At 45.9% G+C, this 23681-nt stretch overlaps 1 protein-coding gene across 1 annotated transcript in view; it reads left to right on the forward strand.

Annotated features, from left to right (window-relative positions):
• The first annotated feature begins 201 nt into the window (after positions 1–201).
• CRB1 (crumbs cell polarity complex component 1) overlaps positions 202–23681 on the forward strand; it is a 148916-nt gene continuing 125436 nt past the window's right edge. Inside the window, exon 1 of the mRNA XM_082225414.1 lies at positions 202–536. Within this exon, the coding sequence (XP_082081540.1) occupies positions 461–536 (76 nt within the window). The 5' untranslated portion in view covers positions 202–460. The remainder of the gene's footprint in view (positions 537–23681) is intronic.

The following is a 23681-nucleotide window of genomic DNA, read 5'->3' on the forward strand; positions in this document are numbered from 1 at the left end:
ACGTGCAAAGTGTTACTATCGGGGGCTCTTTAATACAACCCTGGGGGACAGTAACTGAATGGAGCTTTGCATTGAGGAAGCGGTGGGTGGGGAAGTCTTGGAAAATACTGTTCCAGCACGCAGTTTGGGGGCGCCGTTTCTCTCCAGTGGGCAGAATTCTTCACAAAACCAGGGGAATCAAAAGAGACTCCAGTCCAGTTTGTGGAGAAGTCTGCACCAGGTTTGAGACATCGCCCAGTGCGGCTGGAGTAAAACCTTCCCAAGCACAAATGCCTTTTAAGTGGATCTTGGTTGGTAGGTTTGCGGTGCTGCGTTTGGCAAAAAGCAGAGTCAGAGATGGCATGCAAGGGACCCTGTGCCTTGAGTGTCAGCCTGCGGTTAGGGCAGAAGTAGGAAGCAGTACATCTCAACCCCTGCCCCGGGAATACCTGGCAACTTTAAAGAAGGATGCTCCATCAAGATGAATATGACTCATTCAAAAACTAACTCTCTCCTCATCATCTACCTCAGTTTCTTGCTGCTTGTCCACTTAAAAAGTAAGCATTATTTTGTTTCTCTCTTCTGTCATTGTGTCTAGGAAAAGAGATAAAACACTTCTAGCAGAAATCTCTAAAGATGATAAATGTTGGCAGGCAGGCAGGGTAAGGGGGAGAGAGACCTAAATGTCAAAAGTATGTTTTCTAAGTTTTGGAAAACTTATAGTACAGATGGCTTTGGGGCCATGGAACTTTGAGATGCTCAGCAAGACAAACATTTTTGAACAAATGATTATTTCAAAAGACGACCCTCCTGAAATACTCCTGTGTTCTTCAGCAGTGTTGAACTTTGTTGTTATTAGACAGGTGCTAAGGCTCAAGGTTTAAAATGTTTAATGGGTGGTTAATATATTTCTTTTTTTTCCTGCATTCTATTGCAACTTATTAATCTGTTCATCACATCTGTTTTTGACATTTGACGCTCTCTTGGATTGTCGTTTGCTTAAAAGCCATGCCACAGAAGTCTGAGGACAGGGAAACCTCGGAGAAAAGCTTCCACAAAATGTCACAGGACATTTAATTTTTCTCTCTCTTGTAAATACAACCCTTCCATTAGGAGGAGAAAGGAAGTGTCCATTATTGACTTTTTTTTTTAACCTTTTCAACAAACTCCCACTTTATAGGGTGGTGTGAAAAAAGCTTTTGAAATGGGTTTTCTTTCATCATTTTGTCAAAACGATGACAGTACGTACAACATGAAATTAAAGTGGGCTCAGCTGGCAGAGAATGATCTATGTTTATGAAGGGAAGGCTCTATTGAACAGGTTTTGAAACCAACAATTGGTGTGTGCACGCACTTCTTCTGTGTTTTTGTCTGAGGGGGCTGTGTGATTTGTTGCCTGCCGAATGTGAATCTTAATCAGGCAGGCTTACAGCAGCTGCCATTAAGCAAGAAGACTTGGCATTAGTACACAATGCCTTGTAATCTGGGTCACCTTCTGTTGCTGCCTGCATAAAACTGTTGTTACCCACATAGTTTTATAGTGCCAATACTGGGAGCTATTAACATGAGGCAGATAAATCAATCAACAGAAGACAAAACTTTAGAAAAGGCATGCGGTTATGGCTAACTTTTTGAACAGTGCTAACCTCAAATTGGCCTGGGGGCCAGTTTTTATCTTGTACTTATCTCGTATTGAAAATTACAACATACATTTGATAATACATTACACAATTTTAGTAGCATAAATAATGCCTCGTTTCTCTTAACAAAAGCATATACTAATTTAAAAGAAACAAATTATAGCAAAGTGGTTAATATTATTAATAGTTCATGTCAGCCTTCTAAAACCCTATAAAAAGGTTGCAACTAAGCCATAAATTTAGATTTCCATTATGTCTTAATCTAATACTGCTTAGTTTTGTTGATTGTGATAACTTTATCCATGTCTTTTGCATTGGATGTTTTAGAATTTCCCCAATTCTTAGCAACGGCAAGTTTAGCAACGCAACATGTGCCTATGATATGTGCTTATTCACTTACAGTGGTACCTCGGGTTACATACGCTTCAAGTTACAGACTCCGCTAACCCAGAAATATTACCTTGGGTTAAGAACTTTGCTTCAGGATGAGAACAGAAATCGTGCTCCGGTGGCACAGCGGCAGCAGGAGGCCCCATTAGCTAAAGTGGTGCTTCAGGTTAAGAACAGTTTCAGGTTAAGAACAGACCTCCGGAACGAATTAAATACTTAACCCGAGGTTCCACTGTACTGCCTTTCTCATGCTCACACATTGTCTCTTCTCACACTTGTGAGCACACAGCCACACCATACCCTTCAGCAGGCAAATAATGGACCATGCCCGTTACAATATCTTAAATTGGGTTCTAGAGAAGGAGCATGTGAATGCATAAGAGAACTGCATACACAACCTGAAGAGACAAGCCATAGTGAGTTGGATGGCTTGTGTCCTTGACGGATAAAACTTCTGTAGTGAAACAGAAAGCAAAGCTCCACTATATGTGTGATTCTGTTTCATTGGATTCTTGCCATACTCAAAATGTCCCCTCTAAAGCTCCGTGATTCACACGTCGCCTTCCAACTCAGAAACTTTTGCGCTTATGTAATACAGGCTAAATTATTGCACTGCAGAAATGCACTTAACATAGCAGACTGCAGAAATGCACTTAACCACATCAATAAAAGGATCAAGGAGGAGGATTCCCCACTGGCAGCTTTCTCCAGACCATGTTGCATGGGAAAGCACTTGAACGTTGCTACCACTGCACTCTTCCCCCGAGATCTACCCATGAACTAGATCCAGTACCCCATTGACAAAGCCAACGATGATGGGACCAAACAATAAAATGTGGCCTAATTTGTGGGAAGGCTGCAGGGAGTCGCTTGGAAATGGAAGGAGAGCCTAGTGTCCTGCTTCTGCTTTTGAGTCTCGAGCGGTAGAAGATGTTGCGTGCTTTTCATGTATGCAACTTTTGTTCTGTCACGGGACCTGCTCAACTTGAGCAAAAATAGAGTTAATGTATATATGAATAGGGAACAATGGGTTGCGTCCAGGTTAAGTTTCCATTCACTTGCCTCACTGCTTTCTGTGGCACATAAATTCAACTTGCTTCCAATCAGAATCCAACCCATTATTTTTGACCGAATTGTATGAGCCTCTCCAGATGTCTTTCTCTTTTTTGCACATTCATGATTATTTGTGCTCATGTTGCTCTCAGGTCAGTCCCTTGCAATCCCGTTTTCGATGCTGTTTGTGCCTGCAAAAGTTTTGGAGTGGTCGCCCTGTATCTTGTAACTTTCTGCTGAAATTCTGCAACTTTTTATACCGCACTGTTCTGGTTTACTTTTGTTCTACTGTGGTTGCACTATAGCCTTTTCAGACAGCGGTATTGTGCCCTTTGTGGCTGTCTGGCTTTCCATTGGGAAAACCGAGTCAGGAGCTGAGCCCTGGGGAGACTAAACACAAGCTTCAGAAACAGTTGTAGGAAGACACATGCGTTTCATTTACGTATTGTTCCCAAGATATCATTCTTTTTGACACAAAAAATCCTCAAGGTAGCTCACACACTGCAAAAGAAATATTGAAACCCAATATGAATCCATAATAATTCACTCTAGAAGTGTACCCAGCTTGGCTCAAGGCAGCAAATAAAACACAGAGACTTGTAGTGCCTTACGTATTGTCTTGGGATAAAGCTTTCTCAGCCAAGAGCCCATTTCACCAGATATATCCAGCAATTGCCAGCTGTAGTGCCTCCTATTTTCCTAATAAGAGAAACTATTGATATGACCAGCTATGACTGTTTCACAGAAATGATTGCGAGACCCTCTAGAAGTTGATGAACTACAGTTTCCATCATCCCAGATCATTGGCTATGCTCGATGGAGAGGAGCTATGGCCTGAAAACATATGTAGGGGTGCCATAGGCAATAACCATCTTCCTCTCAAATTTTAGAGCAAAACCATCTACTGGTTTTTTTTTGACTAAGGAGTTCTGTGTAACCAACAAGTTTTTCCTAATCTTCCTTCCATCGAGCACTAAAAGATAATCCATGCTGTGGAAACCTTCAGCAGCTAGTGTGAAGCATGCACACAAACAGTGCTTTTTTTCAAGGGTATGCAATACTGGCACCTCTTTGTTGTTGTTGTTAAAAAGTGTGGCACTTATTTAACAACTTCATGGTGAGCGCCAGCACCTACCGTATTTTTCTAGAGGGGGGAAAGTACTGCGAATGTAGAGTGGGCCAAATTCTTACAGCGAGGCACAAATACAAGAATTTTAAAAATCTAACATGTCCTAAGGGGTTATTGAATCATCTTTTGAGCATAGCTGTCAACGTTTCCCATTTTTTTAAAGGGAAATTCCCTTATTCTGAATAGGATTCCTCGCAAGTAAAGGGAAAAGTTGACAGCTATGCTTTTGAGTGGTTCCCTCTTCTGCGCACAGCAGCTCAAATAATATGAAACGCAACGGAAAAGTCACACATTTTTTTGAGAACCTGGTTTTCTGTTTGAGCAATGGACGCGACGTAGTCTCTGCCGTCCTCACAAAAAGAGACTTTTCTTTCTCGGGGGGGGGACAGTCTCTGCTGCTTTACACATTCCTAATTAATGTCTAATTATTGTAGTAGCATAAAAGCTCCGCTTACAAAGGGATTTGTGGTTTCTGAACAAGCCCCCTCGCCTACAAGGGAAGATGAACAGTACCAGCAGTTTTGCAGGAAAGCCAGGCCGGCAGGCAGCAAGCATTGTGTGGCTGATGAGTGCTTGAGAAATCTGGTGCTTCAGCTGACCCTCATTAGGTGGATGCAGAAAAAGAGCCAGCTAGGAGGGTATTCAACAGGCTTGGACTGTTCCTGCAGGAAAACTGGCTGAGCTTCTCTCTCCCTCCCTCAGTGCAAGATGTTACAGACTGTGTCCTGGAATACCCTCTCAAATTCAGGGAGGAAAAGATCCCACGATCCTTTCATTTACTGGTGAGGGCGGCAGGGAAAGAAGCCCAGATAATGAGCTGAGACATTTCAGCTCTTCTCTTCCACTTCCATTAATAGCTCCCCTCATGGTCACACATTCAAATGACATTTTTTTCCCCACCTCCATCCTTTTGTTTGGGCTGGGAAGGTACGGTATTTCAGCATCCTGCTAACGTAGGATTTGGTCCCTCAGAAGTGGAGCTCAGACTAAATCAATGGGCAGCTTTTGAACCGTTGGGTTTATGCGATTCACTTGTGGCAATATCTGGGTCTCTGAAAAGGAGAAGTGGGTGGTGGTAAAAGTCACCATTGCCATCCCTCTTTTCTTGGCTCTAAAAGCATCTTGCCTGCCTTATGGGGGCGGCGGTGGAGGGAATGAACTACTTGTTTTAAAATGGGAGTTTAAATGCTGCCCACCAGCTTTCGCTATTTCTTCAGCCCTTAACCAGAGTTAGCCAACATGATGGTACCTTCCTGAAGTTGTTGGACTGCAACTCCCATAAGCCCCAGCCAGCATGGCCAATGGGTCAAGGATGATGGGAGCTATAGTCCAATGACACCTGTTGGTAACCATGTTAGCTATTCCTGCATTAAAATAATAATAATAATAATAATAATAATAATAATAATAATAATAATAATAATAATAATAAAATTTATACCCCACCCTCCCCTCAGGGCGGCTAACACCAGTAAAATTACAATAAAAACATAATTGGGAGGGGGGACAAATTAAAATACAGGTTAAAATGCAGTTCAAAATGCAGCCTCATTTTAAAAGTAGCCCATGGATCAAAACCATAAGGGGAGGGAAAACATAAGGGTTAGACTGAGTCCAAACCAAAGGCCAGGAGGAACAGCTCTGTCTTGCAGGCCCTGCGGAAAGATGTCAAGTCCCGCAGGGCCCTGGTCTCTTGTGACAGAGCATTCCACCAAGTCGGGGCCAGTACTGAAAAGGCCCTGGGCCCTAGTTGAGACCAATCTAACCACCAGTGCAACAGCCCTCCCCTCTCCTTTGCACACTGGCACTCGGCTTACTGTTGTCCCTCAGTAACTCCTGTTTTCACAATCTGTGTCCTCCCCAAGTCTCTAAAATATCCATATGCAGCCCATATCTCCATGTGTTCAGTAAGCAAGTGCTATATAAACAGCTTAAATGAACAAATAATATTTTCATCCGACTCAATGGATTCTCGCTGCCACTCCAAGAAGATAAGGGTGATGCACAGAGGGCAGTGCTAGTTTATCACAACATCGACATACTTGCCCCGGGCGGAAAACGAGACATCCTGTTTTTTCACGCAAGATCTCTGCTGCCATTTTGGGTGCCACACTTTCAGGCTAGAGATTTTGGGGTGGTATGGGTCACATGACATGTAACTGAGTATCCTGGGAAAGGGTGTAGGTGGCTGTAACTCTGAACAGGAGTATTCCACATGGCAACATTTTAACCCTAGTATTTTGGAAAAAAATAGAGAGTTAAGTGTGACTGATCTTATGGCTGTTGGCTTTTGACTCTTGGTCATCCCTTGAACACACAAACAAATAAGAGGCTGGGCAGATTCCAGAAGTTGTTATCCCAGGACAGCAAATTGTATGAAGAAGACACAACGCAGATCAGTTCTTTCCACAAAGACAACTCCATTATCCCATTGTGTTTATGAGGTCGGCTTTGGCTGATGTACCTCAACACCCCCCCACAACCAAAAAAGAAATTCAGATTCTGTGCAGTTGTCATTGTTAACGATCCTGTGTGTTTTTCAACTCTCTCTGTGTGCTTAAAACGACTTCTGTTTGATAGAATAAGGACTGCACGTCTCCTAACATTTCATGTGTCTGCTTCAATTTCATGGAACATGTAGGCAAGACGGGGCTGTTCCAGAGTGCAGGAGCAGCAGGGAGCCAGCACCAAGCCCCAGTTTGCATTTTAAAGGCAGCTTTCCCAAATGCATTCAGTTTCATCAAGTGCTTGGAGAAATTCTAATGCTTTTATCATTCTCCTTTTGCTCCGTTATTTGAAGTAGGACAGTGTGCCCTGTACAGCTACAGAGACAGGATAGTATTGGGGGAGTTTGATTTGTGCTGGAGGGTTGATAATATAGGTTTCTTTTTTGCGCATCAGATAGGCAGGCAGATGGATAGACGTTTGTGTGCACATACATGTGTGTGTTTTGTTTCAAGTGGCTACACTGGAGGTTGAAAGGAAACGTGAGCCCTATTCAGCTCACACAACAAATAATCGTACACTGCAGGAGAGAATGGTTGGGCCCACTGACTGCCCCACTGCTGCATCCCTAATAATAATAATAATAATAATAATAATAATAATAAATAATAATTTATTATTTATACCCTGCCCATCTGGCTGAGTTTCCCCAGCCACTCTGGGCAGCTTCCAATCAAGTGTTAAAAACAATACAGCATTAAATATTAAAAACTTCCCTAAACAGGGCTGCCTTCAGATGTCTTTTAAAGAGAAGATAGCTGCTTATTTCCTTCACATCTGAAGGGAGCGCGTTCCACAGGGCAGGCGCCATTACCGAGAAGGCCCCCTGTCTGGTTCCCTGCAACCTCACTTCTCGCAATGAGGGAACTGCCAGAAGGCTCTTGGTGCTGGATCTCAGTGTCCGGGCTGAACGATGGGGGTGGAGACACTCCTTCAGGTATACAGGACCGGGGCTGTTTAGGACTTTAAAGGTCAGCACCAACACTTTGAATTGTGCTCGGAAACGTACTGGGAACCAATGCAGATCTCTCAGGACTGGTGTTATGTGGTCACTCCCAGTCAACAGTCTAGCTGCCGCATTCTGGATTAATTGCAGTTTCCGGGTCACCTTCAAAGGTAGCCCCTCGTAGAGTGCATTGCAGTAGTCCAAGCGGGAGATAACTAGAGCAGTGTTTCCCAACCACTGTTCCGCGGCACACTAGTGTGCCACGAGATGTTGCCTGGTGTGCCGCGGGAAAAATTAAAAAATTTGAAAGATTTTTTTTTTAAAAAGTCAAATTTTCGATTGGGGCGCCTTCACTAGATGACCCCTGGGGTTCCCTCCCTCTCTCCCGCTCTGCGCCTCCCTCCTCCTCCTCCTCCGGGGAGGCCCTTCCTGGCTCTCGGCCAAGGCTTGGCGGCTGCCACTCACTCACTCGCTCGCCCACCCGTCCCTCCATCCCTGCACCTGGCCTCTCCCCCTCCGTCCCCGGCGCGGGGGCTGCCGGGATCCGTAGTCCCCTCGCCCTTGGGCTCCGCGCCCGCGCGGGGTGCGCGAACTACGTTTCCCAGCGTGGCCTGGCGGGCCGGGTGTTTTGTTTGACGCGCTCTTCTCCCGGCCATGGAATGAGCGCAGTGGCGGCGGCCGGGCGGGGGGGGGCTCTTGCGCGCAGACCCCGCGCAGCCTGCCTGCGCCCCCGCAGAGATTGGGCGGCAGGATGGAGCCCGGGGATCTCCGCGGAGGCGGAGCGGCTGAGGCGGAGGCTGCCCCCCAGGTAGGGCTGCGTCGGGGGGGGTTATTTTTGCAATGCTGCATCCGCGCCGGAGGGGACGCATCGGACCGCGGGGAGACCCCTTGGCGGGCGTGCAAGGCAATGCATGCGTGCAGGCGTTGCATGGAGTGCAGTGCAATGCAATGGCAATGCAGTGCCCTGCATGCATGCATGCAACTTCCACTGGCGCTCCGGACTTGGCAGGTGAGGGGGGTCCCCAGTGGGCGGCAGAGAGAGCCGGGAGGGCGAAGGGGAGCCGGGGGGGAGCAGCGCTGCTCCCCGAGCCGAGCCCGGGGGGAAACTTCGTCGTCGTTGCACCGGGTGTTGGAAGCGGAGGCTGGCGGGGGCCCCTCACCTGCAAAACCTGGTCGCCTCTCATATATTTCGTGCATTGCATTCATCGCCCGCTTTCTCCTCCAAGGAGCTCCCAGGGGCGCGCGTGGTTCTCCCCGTGTTATCCTCGCAACAACAGCCCTGCGAGGTGGGTCAGGCGAGTGGCCCAAGGGAGCACCCAGGGATTGTCCTGGCCAGGTGGGGTGATTTGAACCCTGCTCTCTGCCCGGTCTTCGTCCTCATTTAGCCCCCACATGTGCATGACTGTGCATGACTGAGGTTTTCCCCCCTCGTCTTGGCTATGGTGTGAGTCTGTGCTGTTAATTAATGGGGTTCTTAATGGAGAAGATGAGCCAGCCCTCAAGGAGGTGATTATGTAATTTGCTAGCAATTCATGTCCCTCCCAGCGTGACGCTGCGCGCTGACGTCACGGGGCTGTAATGGTGGTGTGCCTCGAGATTTTTTTCATGAAACAAGTGTGCCTTTGCCCAAAAAAGGTTGGGAAACACTGAACTAGAGCATGCACCACTCTGGCAAGACAGTCCGCAGGCAGGTAGGGTCTCAGCCTGTGTACCAGATGGAGCTGATAGACACAGAATTAACCAGCCTGCTGTATGAGTGTGAGTTCTCCCTGTGATGAGGAACCCTGATCACATTGGGTTCTAAATCACGTGGACACACTGCATGCATTGAACAGGCACCCCAGGTGAGATCTTTCTCCAATGTTTGGCAATTGGAAGGGCAGTGGCGAAACAGTGGCTGGGGCATGGCCAATGAGCACAGCCTTCCTGCCTTGCTTCATATAGCTATTCATCCATGGTGTGACGTCATGTCAGCCAGGTAACAGGTAGTTGCAAACGATGTTCTATCACTTAGAGATCTGTTGCAGCTGCAAACTTTAACAGGCTCAACCAGCAGATCAAACAAGTGAAGTCTTGGTTAATTAGTCTGTGGGGGCAAATTTTAATTGCTGGGAATAAAATTTAAATGTTGAGGCTATTACGCTCCCACATGTTTCATGCTTTGTAGCTCTTCTGATTCCAATATGTTACTGTCTTAGATGTCGGGGGAGAGAGAGAAATATGAAGGATGGTCATTTCTTATAATGTTTCTTTTGTTAAATTGCAAGCTCTCTCACACCTCAGTGTGTCAAAGAGGCACAGATGGTCATAGGCATGTTTATTTAAATATAATACATTAATCATTTAACTGATTAAAAGGGAAATGTTGAATGAACTAAAAAAACTCTAATCAATGGACAGCTCTAAGCTGGTGTATTTACAGATTGTGTGTGTGTGTGTGTGTGCGCGCGCGCACACACACACACACACACACACACACACACACACTATGAATCTGATCCAGTCCCCCATCCCCTCCTGTGCATATTTTCTGCCAATATCTCTCCTCTTCCTTGGCACCCTTCTTATGCATATTGAATTGCACTCCCAGGATAAGTCCTCATGTAAGGGACCGGCTGGATCCGCCAGGTCCTCAAACCCACGCAAATGCACACAGACATAGACACACACTTATCCTTTGGACGTCGAGGAGACTGATTTGGCTGCTGTGTTTTCAGCCTTGGACATCTTTTCTTCTCCGAGGGTAAATTAGCTTGAAGTGATAAATTTTATCCTGTGCCTTCACAGGGGGCTGGCTGTTTTCTTTCTGTAATCTACTGTTCTTCCATTGTATTCTCAGAGGTTGCTACAGGCATACATTATGCACTTACAATAGGTCTGGCTTCTGGAAAACCAACCTGGAAAAGCGCGTGCGTGCACACACACACACACACACACACACACACAATATCATTTGAGAGAACAGTTAGGAGAATTGACAAAAAACAGACAAGGTAATGACATTTATTCTTGCTTAAACCAAACCCATTACTGTGACAGTAGCATATATCCTGGGTCTCGGTCTGTTTAACAGAAAAGCTTCTCTCACTAACCTGGGAGCTATGATGACAGAACATATTAAATATGTGGTTCATTTTATTTGACCAGATTTCTTTAGTGTAGAATGTGCAGATATACACAAAACTTTGAGTAATTAAGAAAAACCTGATAATTGGGCAGAATGGAGTAGAGCTAAGGTGAATTTAGAGAATTCTCAAGTACATTATTGAACTTTCATGTGCTTACACAAAAATATATTGATATTCTCCCAGTACAGTTTATGTCAGCATTCCCAATATGTGGATGATGATAAAGAATCAGACTCTGGCAAGCTGATATTTAATGAGATTGCTGTTTTCATCCATTAGCCTTACTATTTATGGTGTGTGTGTTTTTAAAAATAAAACGTAGTTTTTAAAAGCTGGGGTAAAATGGGAAGGAGCATAGCACAGACTCCTCTCATGCCTGGCTATGAATTCCAAGAAAATACCACAGTGCATTTCCTCCCATGGCTCCAAGTGGAAAGAATGGAGATTCCCTAAGCTACAGTTTTATACAGCGGTACCTTGGGTGATGGCAGTCACGAAATTAATAGACGCCTGCTCCTTGGGAGAAAGGCAATGGTAAACCTAGACAGCATCTTAAAAAGCAGAGACATCACCTTGCCAACAAAGGTCCGTATAGTTAAAGCCATAGTTTTCCCAGTAGTGATGTATGGAAGTGAGAGCTGGACCATAAAGAAGGCTGATCACTGAAGAATTGATGCTTTTGAATTATGGTGCTGGAGGAGACTCTTGAGAGTCTTGAGCAAACCTCTCCATTCTTAAGGAAATTAGCCCTGAGTGCTCACTGGAAGGACAGATCGTGAAGCTGAGGCTCCAGTACTTTGGCCACCTCATGAGAAGAGAAGACTCCCTGGAAAAGACCCTGATATTGGGAAAGATTGAGGGCACAAGGAGATGGGGACGACAGAGGATGAGATGGTTGGACTGTGTCCTCGAAGCTACAAACATGAGTCTGACCAAACTGCGGGAGGCCGTGGAAGACAGAAGTGCCTGGCGTGCTCTGGTCCATGGGGTCACGAAGAGTCAGACACGACTAAACGACTAAACAACAACACCTTGGGTTAGGGATGCGGGTGGCGCTGTGGGCTAAACCGCAGAGCCTAGGACTTGCCGATCAGCAGGTCGGCGGTTCGAATCCCCACAACGGGGTGAGCTCCCGTTGCTCAGTCCCTGCTCTTGCCAACCTAGCAGTTCGAAAGCACGTCAAAGTGCAAGTAGATAAATAGGTACCGCTCCGGCAGAAAGGTAAACGGTGTTTCCGTGCGCTGCTCTGGTTTGCCAGAAGCGGCTTAGTCATGCTGGCCACATGACCCGGAAGCTGTACGCCAGCTCCCTCGGCCAGTAAAGTGAGATGAGCGCCGCAACCCCAGAGTCGGTCACGACTGGACCTAATGGTCAAGGGTCCCTTTACCTTTACTTTACCTTACCTCGGGTTAAGAACTTAATTCATCCTGGAGGTCCGTTCTTAACCTGATACTGTTCTTAACCTGAGGTACCACTTTAGCTAATGGAGCCTCCCGCTGCCGCCGCTCCACCGCCGCACGATTTCTGTTCTCAGCCTGAAACAAAGTTCTTAACCCGAGGTACTATTTCTGGGTTAGTGGAGTCTGTAACCTGAAGTGTCTGTAACCCGAGGTACCACTGTACGCTATTATTTGGGTCACATCTGAAAGATGCCTGGTGCCTTGAATGTTACTACTTTTAGCGCTGCATTAACAACCGTGGAAAAGGTATGGAACAGAGTAGCACAAACAAAAGGCAAGTCATATCCCAAGGAGTTTGCCATCTGGCTATGACAGGATACGGAGACAAAGGAATCATGAACACAAATGCAGACACACGTAAATCTATTTCAAAGTGAGAAGACCACACAACCTTAGCTCTGCCACTGTGAGCCCTGCTGAGGTGGGGGAGAGAGAGCATAGAGGGGAACCACCTGTAAATGAGTAGATTCTTCCCAGTGCTTTTCCCCCCAAGAAAAATAGGTGCCGGAACTCACCATGAAGTTGTTACAGTAAGTCACTGGGTCACCTGAGGCAGCCCTGAACCTGAGGCTGGATTGACAACAGCCATGTTTGCTGCCTGTGGAGGTGCTAAAAACCACGGCAACCATTTCCCCAGCTGGTTTGGGGGGGTCACCCCTGGTTCTGGTGCAGGTCAAATAAATGTCCCTTATCCTCTTAGATTCAGGCCGGTGGCTAAGGACTGCGTGTTGAGATTCTTGCATTGCAGGGAGGTTGGACCAGATGACTCTCTGGGTCCCTTCCAACTCTATGAGTCTACAGTGGTACCTCGGGTTACATACGCTTCAGGTTACAGACTCCGCTAACCCAAAAATAGTGCTTCAGGTTAAGAACTTTGCTTCAGGATGAGAACAGAAATTGTGCTCCGGTGGCAGCAGCAGGAACGAATTAAGTACTTAACCTGAGGTACCACCATATGTATCCAGTCAGATTTGCACAGGAGCATTCAGTCAGTCATTCATTGTACAGAAAGCAGCACACAAGTTTTCTAAGAAGTTTCCCCAAATGTCAGGGTCACTCATCAGCCTTTTGCTTCTCCGCTCCCGCCGCATTCCAGCCATTACATGCTTCATTTCTGCTAATCTTTTCTAATTAGTTCTGCTTCTTAGGTGAACTCTTTTTAGAAAGCAAACGTTTCCCCTTGCTAAGGTTTGGAGCTGGCAGGCTCTGGGCTTTGATTGCCATGCTGCCTCGCGGAACCCATTCTTCACTCGGCGCTCCCGGTGATGAATTTTATTTCCAGTTCCCCGGCTAGACTTCCACATGACATTTTGCTAATCGCACTTAATTAAAACAGAGGGCAGTGAAAAAGTCAAGCACAGCTTTATCAAAGGCTCCAGTTGCCTACCTTGCTTCTGCTATGATTCGGAATGCAGTGCTCTTTTGAACAGAAAGAAGGAAACTATAGAGGAGGTGAGCTCAACAGGTGCCAAGAAACAGCTCGGCCAAGTAAGCTGCTGAGGACCGGTGTTTTCTGGGGCTAACAACATGTTTCAAAAGCAAGGGTCATTATTCAATCTGTGAACCAGTGATTATGCCTGTCCCGCACACAGTTGGCTACAGGTTGCAATTTTAAACATTCCTAGAACACCCAATATGGTGTCACAGTCAGGTCATTATGGGAAACTCAAATGGAAGGGTCCTAGTATGAGCTGCCATTTAAATTTCCCACAGTGCCCTGGAGTGAGGCTGCATCGGGCACTCCTGATATTGTGCAACATTCTAAATATCTTTCCACTGCTCCTATTTTTGTAAGAAATGTACTGGAAGCCAATGTTGGTCTTTCAGGGCCAGTGTTATATGGTCTTGGCGGCCACTCCCAGTCACCAGTCTAGCTGCCGCATTCTGGTTTAGTTACAGTTTCTGGGTCACCTCTGGCTCCACATAGAGCCAGTGGCATAGCTAGCTGCTTGGGTGCCAGGTGCGGCGTGCGCATCCTGCAGCTGGGGGCGGGGCGAGCCACCCATGGGGGCATGGCACAGCGCACTGCATGGAGCCCCTCTGCCGTCTCCCCCTCAGCTGTAGGGCGGCTGAGGGAGAGGCGGAGGTCAGACGCAAGTCCCACACTGCTGTTTCAGGCAGTGTGGAACCTACAGGCGCCCAAGCCACCACGTCACTCCCAGGAGAGACCTGTGGCTCGGGCACACTGCAGGCCCCGTGGTAAGTGCCGGCCCCCACGGTGTGGCGCCCAGTGCCAGCCACATTTTGTTACGTTTGTTGACTGAACTAAAAAGTTTTGTGAGCCCAATTTTATTACCATTATTATTTTAAACTCGTATTTTTGTCACCCCCTCAGCGATGACAGCCGGGGCGGACTGCACCCCCCCACCCCCTTGTGGTGATCACACAGGGTCCCCGGACGTTTCACCGTCTATTGATACCTGTGCCACCCACTTTATTTCTCGCTGCCACCACCCAGGTCCTATCTGGTACAATACTGAGTCCAGTCAGGGTAAATTGGAACATAAACTTCTGTTTACTTATTGCAGTTTAACAAGCGTGTGGTTTCATAAACGGTATCGGTCAATTACAATCATGGGGTGCCTATCCAGACCTATAACTTCCACTACCTGCTCTCACTCACTAAACCACCTCTCAGATATTTCCTTGTCTTCCTAGCTCCTAACTGTTCCCGACTCAACTTATTTTGCTACACTAACTCAACCTACCCACTGACTCTATCCCAATTCACTCCCACTCCAACCAACCACCCGACTCCCAACAAACTCCCCTTTTGCCCTTCCCAGAGCTGGTTTTATAGTCCCTCTGACTCCACCCCCTGGGTTCTGATTGGGTAACCTGTTTAACTATTTCACCTCCAGCACTCTCATATGTTAAGTCACACCCCCTTTCTTTGCCACTGCATAGAACGCATTGCAGTAATCCTATATTCAAGGCCTGGCATCTCCAGTTAAATCTCCAGTAGTAATAAGACTGAGAAAGTCTTCAGCCTGAGCTATTGGAGAAATGATGCCAGAGGAAGTAGAGACGGTACTGTGAGACCATAGCTAGGTGGGAGAGAATCTGCCTTGCTGGCAGAAGGTCCATGTTTCAATCACTGGTGTCTCCAAGTAGGTTCTTGCCTGAAGCCCTGGAGATGCCAGCTTAGACAATACAGCTAGATGGACCCATAGGCTGAGTCAGTATAAGGCAGTTTCCTCAATGAGGTGGACCAATGTTCTGAATCAGCATAAGGCAGCTTCATATGATTGTTTTGCAGATGTTGGTTGGCTCCAGGTTATCAGTTTGGAATCCTGCTTGCAGGTACTCGGAATCAATGGATTGTTCTCAGATCTCTAATGGGAGGAAACACCAGTTCTCGCTTTCTGCTGCTGTACCATCACCTCATTCTCTCACAGTAGCACTATAAGCCACGTCACTTCGGAGGAATCTAGGAGAAGAAAAGCTCTGGGAGAAACAGAACTACATTCCCCAGTATTTCCCCCTTCTCCTCTCAAGGCTAGGAAGAGATATTGTCTGATCTAGCCCAAGACATATCTCCTGCCTGTTCCACTTAGCTCAGTTTTAACTGGTACAGAAGATCCTCTTCTCTCTTGCAGAACGTATCATGTACTCTGCTTACCAAGCAGTGCTATCAGAGGGAAACAGCCTACAAAATTACCTCAGCAAACAATGACCGCTCCCCACATCAAATGGGGTCACCTTTTGCATGGCCGTGTGCAGCCCCCTGGATCCCAGTGCGACCCCTGGTAGTTCGGGTTGGCTTCATCCTCCCCAGGCTGGATACCTGGAGGTCTCCACCTACCTCCGCCAATTGCCCAATCCTGCCTGGGGAGGCGTTGCCAGGGGATTGTCCAGGTAAGGGGAGGGACTGTCCTGCCCACACAACAGAAGGTGAACCTTACCTTCTGAAGTGTCAGTTGGCTCCAGAGCTTCTCCCACCCTGCCCTTCCTCAGTTAAGCCTTCTTTTGCAGGCTAACCTCTTCTCCACAGGTACGTCAGGGTCTCTGTTGAAGGGCCGGAAAGGAATTTTCCTGCATTGGCAGGTTTTGCCTTTCCCTTAGCAAACCGTCACAACTTTGGTGGTTTCAGGCCTTGAGTGGAATCCTTTAGACTATCTTAATAATAATAATAATAATAATAATAATAATAATAATAATAATAATATCTTTATTGTCATTGCCCCTTCTCGGGGACAACGAAATTACTTGGCTGCTCCATCCACCCAGGTAGGGCACTCCACACAAAATCAAAACAACTATAAAAACACTAATTAAAACAATACAGTATAATACAGCAAGGAAGATTAGATGACTTTCAAAGTCCAGGCTTCCCATTCAGGGCCGAGATCGCTCTGGAGAAGAAGCTGTTCTTAAGACGGCTCGTTCTTGTCTTCATCGTCCTGTATCTCCGTCCCGACGGCAGGAGCTCGAAGAGACAGTGACCAGGATGTGATGGATCTTTTACTAGGTCCAGTGCCTTCCTATGGCACCTTGTGGCATAAATCTGCTCTAAGGTGGAGAGTGGGCAGCCAACAATGCTCTCTGCTGCCTTAACAACTCTGCACAACCCCATCCTGTCCTGGGTAGTACAGCTTCCGTACCACACACATCAGCCAGAAGTGAGCACGCTCTCAATGGCACAGTGATAGAAGGCAAGCAGCAGTTTCTGCGGAAGATGGTTTTTCCTTAGAATTCTCAGAAAGTACAGTCTCTGCTGCGCCTTCTTCACAAGCCCCCTTGTGTTGACACTCCAGGACAGATCCTCTTGTAATTCAATGCCCAAAAATCTGAACGTTGTTACCCTCTCCACACAGACCCCATCAATCAAAAGTGGCTGGACGTTGCTCTTCTGTCTCCTGAAGTCCACCACAAGCTCCTTTGTCTTCCTTGTATTTATGAGTAAATGGTGGGAGGGCGTGAAGCGGTGACCCCCCCTTGCGGTAATCCCAGGGTTCCCCGTTAAAGGGGTCTTGAGGGGAGGCATTGGCCATACGCCGAGAGGTTGTCATTGCTCTCCCCTCCAATGGCGGCGAAACAGGGGGCAGTCTCTCTGCTTGAACATATGTTCTCCAGAGCCAGCCCAATCCCCACACATTCTGGATAACCCTGAAGTCTCCCAGATCCCCGGGTGGGGACTGGAAAGCATAAATGCCCAATGCCTGAGCCAAGGTCTCCCTACATATGAAACTTAATGAAGTTGTGGCCAATTTTAATCTCATAGCACACTGAGTCATTATTCTGCTCGGGGGTTGCCTGGGGTTGGGGGGACTCCACCTCTCCATGCAATGGGAAAGTACCAACCTCACACACTGCCACCTCTGCTATATATTGGGGTGAGGAACAGACAGCTTGTGGACCGAATGTGGTCCACGGAGCTTCCTTTTCTAGCCTGCAGACTCCCCTCCTCATACCTTGCAACGCCACTGCATTTAGATTCTGAAAAATTCTTCTGCTAGAGGGTTTTGTGAAGTTTAAATGCAGCACACAGGGAAATATTTGTGGGAGGAGTTTGCAGTTGGAGAGGGAAGGAGGAAGAGCTCATGACTGGGGCAAGAACAGCGGTGGAGCATGGGGAACGTGCAACCTCTCTAACCGCCGAGAACTCCCCCTCTCACACTTTTGCTCAATACACATTGAGCACACTAATAAATTGGAACTTACTCTCATATGGTTCTGCCCAAAACTATTGGGCACCAAAATTAGAGCCCTTGTTAACTGCACTTAACAAGCTTTAATGCCATAATAAAAATAAAAATAAAAATAATAAAAATGAACTTAGAAACAACAAACAGAATAAAATCCAAATATGCCATCAAATTAAAACATCACCACCACAATCACCACCACATCAATTAGCTGAAATAGCTTTTTGCTTCAATTCTCAGCACTGCCAAGGTATAGAGAGAAACCCTATGCATGTCGCACATACTGTATTGGTGGAAGATGACAGATGACTTATCTTTTCTGTGGTCGAGCTGAACTGTAAGGGCATTAAAGGAGTGCCAAGAAATTTGGAGCTTGATTCAAGATATAGAGAGCAGAAGAGCATGTAATATGGAACTCGGAAACTTCCAACTTCACACTCCTTGGAGAATTCTAAACTATTAAGCGGTATATAAATGCTCTTTAATCCATCCATCCATCAGATAAATAAATATGTGTATATTTTTGTGCCAGTGAAATCCAGTGGTATCTGCCATCTAGCACGGCAGTCTGTTGCTGCTGTTTTTAAAAAGTGAACCAGCTGTGGAGGTTTGTCTGAGCTCAAGGAAATGAACAGTTTCCAGAGAAGAGGCTCTGTTATGGCCATATTCATTTTTCCTGCACCAGCTGAAAAAAAAATAATAATTTAAAATAATTTACCTTAATAGGGCGCTTTAATCAAAAATCCATTCTTGAAGCTTAATACCTGCTGCTTAATATACCATTCCGCTGGAACAGAGCAGAGTTATTTATTTTAAGCATTCTTACTCTGCTCTTAAGCTGACAAGGCTGCCAGAGTGGCTTAAAATGGTTAGCAACAGCAGCAAAGTATCATTGAAGCAGGTTTTTTTTTTTGAAGACTATTTAAAAGGGTTGTGATGCTGACAGTTTGGTTCTTCCTCCTCTCCTGCTCACAGGGCAGACGGTTCTAATGTCTCTTGTGACGGGATGAGGACCCCAGTGCAAAAGGCATTGACATGGGGGCTATTTTATGTTCTCATTCATACAGATACATACACGGTGTGACCGGAAAGTAGGGTGAATCATCCCTGTATGCGATAATGGGAACTGCTCGATTCACCGGAGGCGTTTGTCCGTATCTCAGCTAGCATATGTGCACATGTTTCAGCATTTGTTAATAGGCATTTGTTGATAGATTTGTTCATGCGGTAGCGTTTAGTAGCTGCTAATAGTGCCGTGGGTTGTGATAGAAAATGGAGCAGAGAGTCAATATGAAATTCTGTTTCAATTTGGGTAAATCGGCGTCGGAAACCCATGAAATGCTCACAATTGTGTGTGGAGATGAAGCTGTAACTTGAAAGACAGCGTGTGAGTGGTTTAAGCGTTTCTGTGAAGGGTGGCAAACCTTTGAAAATGACCCTCTGTCTGGCAGACCGTCGACAAGCAGAACGGTGGCAAATGTCAACTGAGTTTGTGAGTTATTGATTGGCGTTTGTCCGTCCGAATAATGGCGGAAGAATTGCATATTCCGTGTGAAATCGTTACTGAGGTTTCTGCGTTGTCCCACCCTCCATATTCGCCCCATCAGGCCCCACCGGATTTCTTTCTTTTTCCAAAACTGAAATCTGCACTGAAAGGGCACATATTTTCCAACATTTCACACGTCCAAGCTGTTGTGATGAGGGAACTGAAAGCAGTACGAAAAGAGGACTTCTCCAGAAGTTTCCAAGAGTTCTACAAACATTGTCAACAGTGCATTGTATCAGAGGCGACCTGCTTTGAAGGCCTGTAAGGTGGTATGTTTGAATATTTCTCGCTGTCCGATTTCTGTGACCACTCACTGAACTTTCCGCTCACACCTTGTACAATAATTCAGAGCAGCGGTTGTGCGAATTTTCCTGCCAACTGCTTTTGGAAAGGCACACAGTAGCAGTAGATGCACAAGTGAGTAGGACAATTTTTTTTAAAAATAAACCTACCGATTCTTGCACATATTGCTATGACGATTGGCTGCAACTGTGGCATGTTTCCATCTCCCTCACAACTACACACAAATTCAGATCATAAACCTTTAATCTCACTAGCGGCATGCAATCTCTACAATTGGGCAGCTGCCTCATGCAGCCAACTATCCTAGTGTAATGAAATGGCAGAAAAAAGTTATTTATTAATTATTGTTTTATTGGAAACCAAAGAGGCCCATGTGGATTTTTTTTTTTTGCCTCAGGTGCCAAAATAACTTGAGCAGTGTTGAATACCAAGAACCATGACTTGAGGGGAGGTGGAAGTGCAAAGTGCTGCTGTGCCCCAGGCAGCAAAAATGTCTAGAGCTGCCCACCCCAACCTCCCCACCTTTTGCCCAATCTTATTATCACCTCAGTTCAGCTTCACAGCTCCCGGTTGTGCTGTTGATAGAGGGCCCATATTTGTGATGGCTGGTCAGTGGTAACAATTTCTAGAGGACTCGCAATGGATGGGCTACGGACTGCAGGAGCCAGTTGGCTTCACAGCTGCTGTGGAAAGAAATCCTCAGGTGCAGCCAGTGGGTGGCATGGATTTTCAAATTCACATTATTTGTCAAAAAGAAGAAAATGGAAGACCATAGCTTGTCCAGTGCTATGTACTATGACCTAAGCGGCAAACCAACAGGAGCAGTTAAATGTATTGATTTCACTAAGCAGATTTCAGTCTTAATTGTGTGGGATTGCAGCTCTCTGGCGGGACCAGTCAAGAATTTTTCCTTCCTCCTCAGGACAAATGTAGGGGAAAGTCAAGTCATTCATCTGCCATAGTGTGCTGTATAGCAGAAGGCTAATTTGATGGCTAGGCAGTCCTTAATTCATATACAGTGGTACCTCTGGTTAAGAACTTAATTCGTTCTGGAGGTCCGTTCTTAACCTGAAACTGTTCTTAACCTGAGGTACTACTTTAGCTAATGGGGCCTCCCGCTGCCATAGCACGACTTCTGTTCTCATCCTGAAGCAAAGTTCTTAACCCGAGGTACTATTTAGAACAACAACAACAGCAACAGCAACAACAATTTATTGTTTCTGGGTTAGCAGAGTCTGTAACCTGAAGCGTCTGTAACCTGAGGCACCACTGTACTCTCAGGGCTTAGCCTGAAGTTTCTACATAGTGTTAAGAGATGGAGGGATTAGTTTGGGGCTGGCTGCCAGCTGCAAAGTTACTCATTCTTCCAACCTTAAATTTTGGCTACCATGTTTCTGCATCCGCTTGCGTCTAAAAGTAGTCCCCTTGGAAATTCATCAGCATTTTTGTCACATTTCTCCTCATACAGTTCTATATGCAATTTTGCCTATTATTATATTATTATTATTGAGTTTATATACCGCCCTATACCCGGAGGTCTCAGGGCGTATCAGAGAAAAGATTACAACATATATAATCAGAATAAAAGCAACAACCCAATAACACCCCCCCCCCAAAAAAGAGCCACATTTTAAAAGGGTATAGGATGTCATAGAATCATAGAATCATAGAATCCTAGAGTTGGAAGAGACCACAAGGGCCGTCGAGTCCAACCCCCTGCCAAGCAGGAAACACCATCAGAGCACTCCTGACATATGGTTGTCAAGCCTCTGCTTAAAGACCTCCAAAGTAGGAGACTCCACCACACTCCTTGGCAGCAAATTCCACTGTCGAACAGCTCTTACTGTCAGGAAGTTCTTCCTAATGTTTAGGTGGAATCTTCTTTCTTGTAGTTTGGATCCATTGCTCCGTGTCCGCTTCTCTGGAGCAGCAGAAAACAACCTTTCTCCCTCCTCTATGTGACATCCTTTTATATATTTGAACATGGCTATCATATCACCCCTTAACCTCCTCTTCTCCAGGCTAAACATGCCCAGCTCCCTTAGCCGTTCCTCATAAGGCATCGTTTCCAGGCCTTTGACCATTTTGGTTGCCCTCCTCTGGACATGTTCCAGTTTGTCAGTGTCCTTCTTGAATTGTGGCGCCCAGAACTGGACACAGTACTCCAGGTGTGGTCTGACCAGAGCAGAATACAGTGGCACTATTACTTCCCTTGATCTAGATGCTATACTCCTATTGTCAATAAGATCACCCAAAGGCCTGGTTAAAAATAAACGTTTTTGCCTGGCGCCTAAAGGTGTATAATGAAGGTGCCAGGCGAACTTTCCTGGAAAGAGCATTCCACAGACGGGGAGCCACTACAGAGAAGGCCAGTTCTCGTTTTGCCACCCTCCGGACCTCTTGAGGAGAAGGCACACGAAGGAGGGCCTCAGAAGAGGATCTCGGGGTCCAGATATAATGTATAAACATTTTTGCAAGCAATCTCCCCTAATATAAGGAATTTTTATGTTATTTATTATGCTAATATATGCATTTTCATGCAAACTTTCCTCATGGGGTGATGGAAGATGATGAGGGGACGGGGGTCAGTGCACAGGAGCCAAAGCAACAGGACCCATCATCAGAGACGTCCCTGTCCCCACGAACATGGCAGGCCTAGGGAGCAGTGGGAGTGGCACATTAGGAGGCTGAGGCAGTCAAGGGCCCACAGCCCAGCTTCCTAGCTGGCCAGGTGGAGCTTGCTAGCTCTGGGAGGAGGGATGTGATAGCTGGAGTAGGCTTGGAGCAGGTGATGGTCACCTGCCTCACCCAGCCCAGATGCCGCAATCATCATGCAAAGTATAAAAGGGCAGCAGAGCTGAGGTGCTGGGTCTGCTCAACTGCCCATGTTGATGGACCTTGGATGCTCCAGGATCTATGGACTTTGGACACATGGATTGACCCTGGACTGGGGACTTGATATACTGACTTGCCACCAGGGAGGCCAGGGGTCCGGGACAGTGCTCTTTCAACCCACATGGTATGAAAAGTTGGACCACCCTGTATCTAAGTAGGCTATTGGGCCACTTACTGGAGGTGAACTATGCTTCCAGTCTGCAGTTTGTTGTGACGTGCCTTGGCAAATGGTGCATGAGAAGCACTTGCACAGACATAATGGTGATACTCATTTCTTTCTTAAATTTTATTTGTACTTTTCAGATATATACATTTCGCTGATTTTTACAGTCATTTTAACATTTTAAAACTTGATTTCCTTCCCCCTCTTTGTGCAGTTCCTTAAATTTATTTTTAATATCTTCTGCATATCCAGATTAATTTAATTAACTCATTTATTTAACTTCTTTAACTATATACTCTTACGTAGCTGCAGGTTATTACAATAACCCTGCCAGTGTTTTATCTGTTTACATTTTGTCTGTAAATGTTCGATAAACCATTTTCATTCTTTTATTAAAAGTTTGTTGTCTTCATTTCTTCTTCTTCCAGTAAGTTTCACCATTTCTGCATATTCCATAAGTTTTTGTATCCATTCTTCCTTTGCTGGGACCTCTTCTTCTATCCATTTTTGGGCAAGTAACATTCATGCCGCTGTAGTTGCATACATGAATAAATTTCTATACAATTTAGGTCGTTCTATCCCTATAATTCCCAAGAGAAAGGCTTCTGGTCTTTTTTTAAAAAAATAAACGTTATTTTAAACATCCTTTTCATTTCATTGTATGTCATTTCCCAGTAAGCCTTAACCTTACTACAAGACAGTGATACTCATTTCACTTCTTCAGTGTATCTGAAGAAGTGTGCATGCACACGAAAGCTCATACCAAGAACTAACTTAGTTGGTCTTTAAGGTGCTACTGGAAGGATTTTTTTTATTTTGACTATGGCAGACCAACATGGCTACCTATCTGTAACTCATTTCTAAGATAACACCTGTTAGGATACATAATCTGGGAT

Source organism: Podarcis vaucheri, assembly GCF_965113315.1.
Source record: "Podarcis vaucheri genome assembly, chromosome: 6".
NCBI classification, from domain to species: domain Eukaryota; kingdom Metazoa; phylum Chordata; class Lepidosauria; order Squamata; family Lacertidae; genus Podarcis; species Podarcis vaucheri.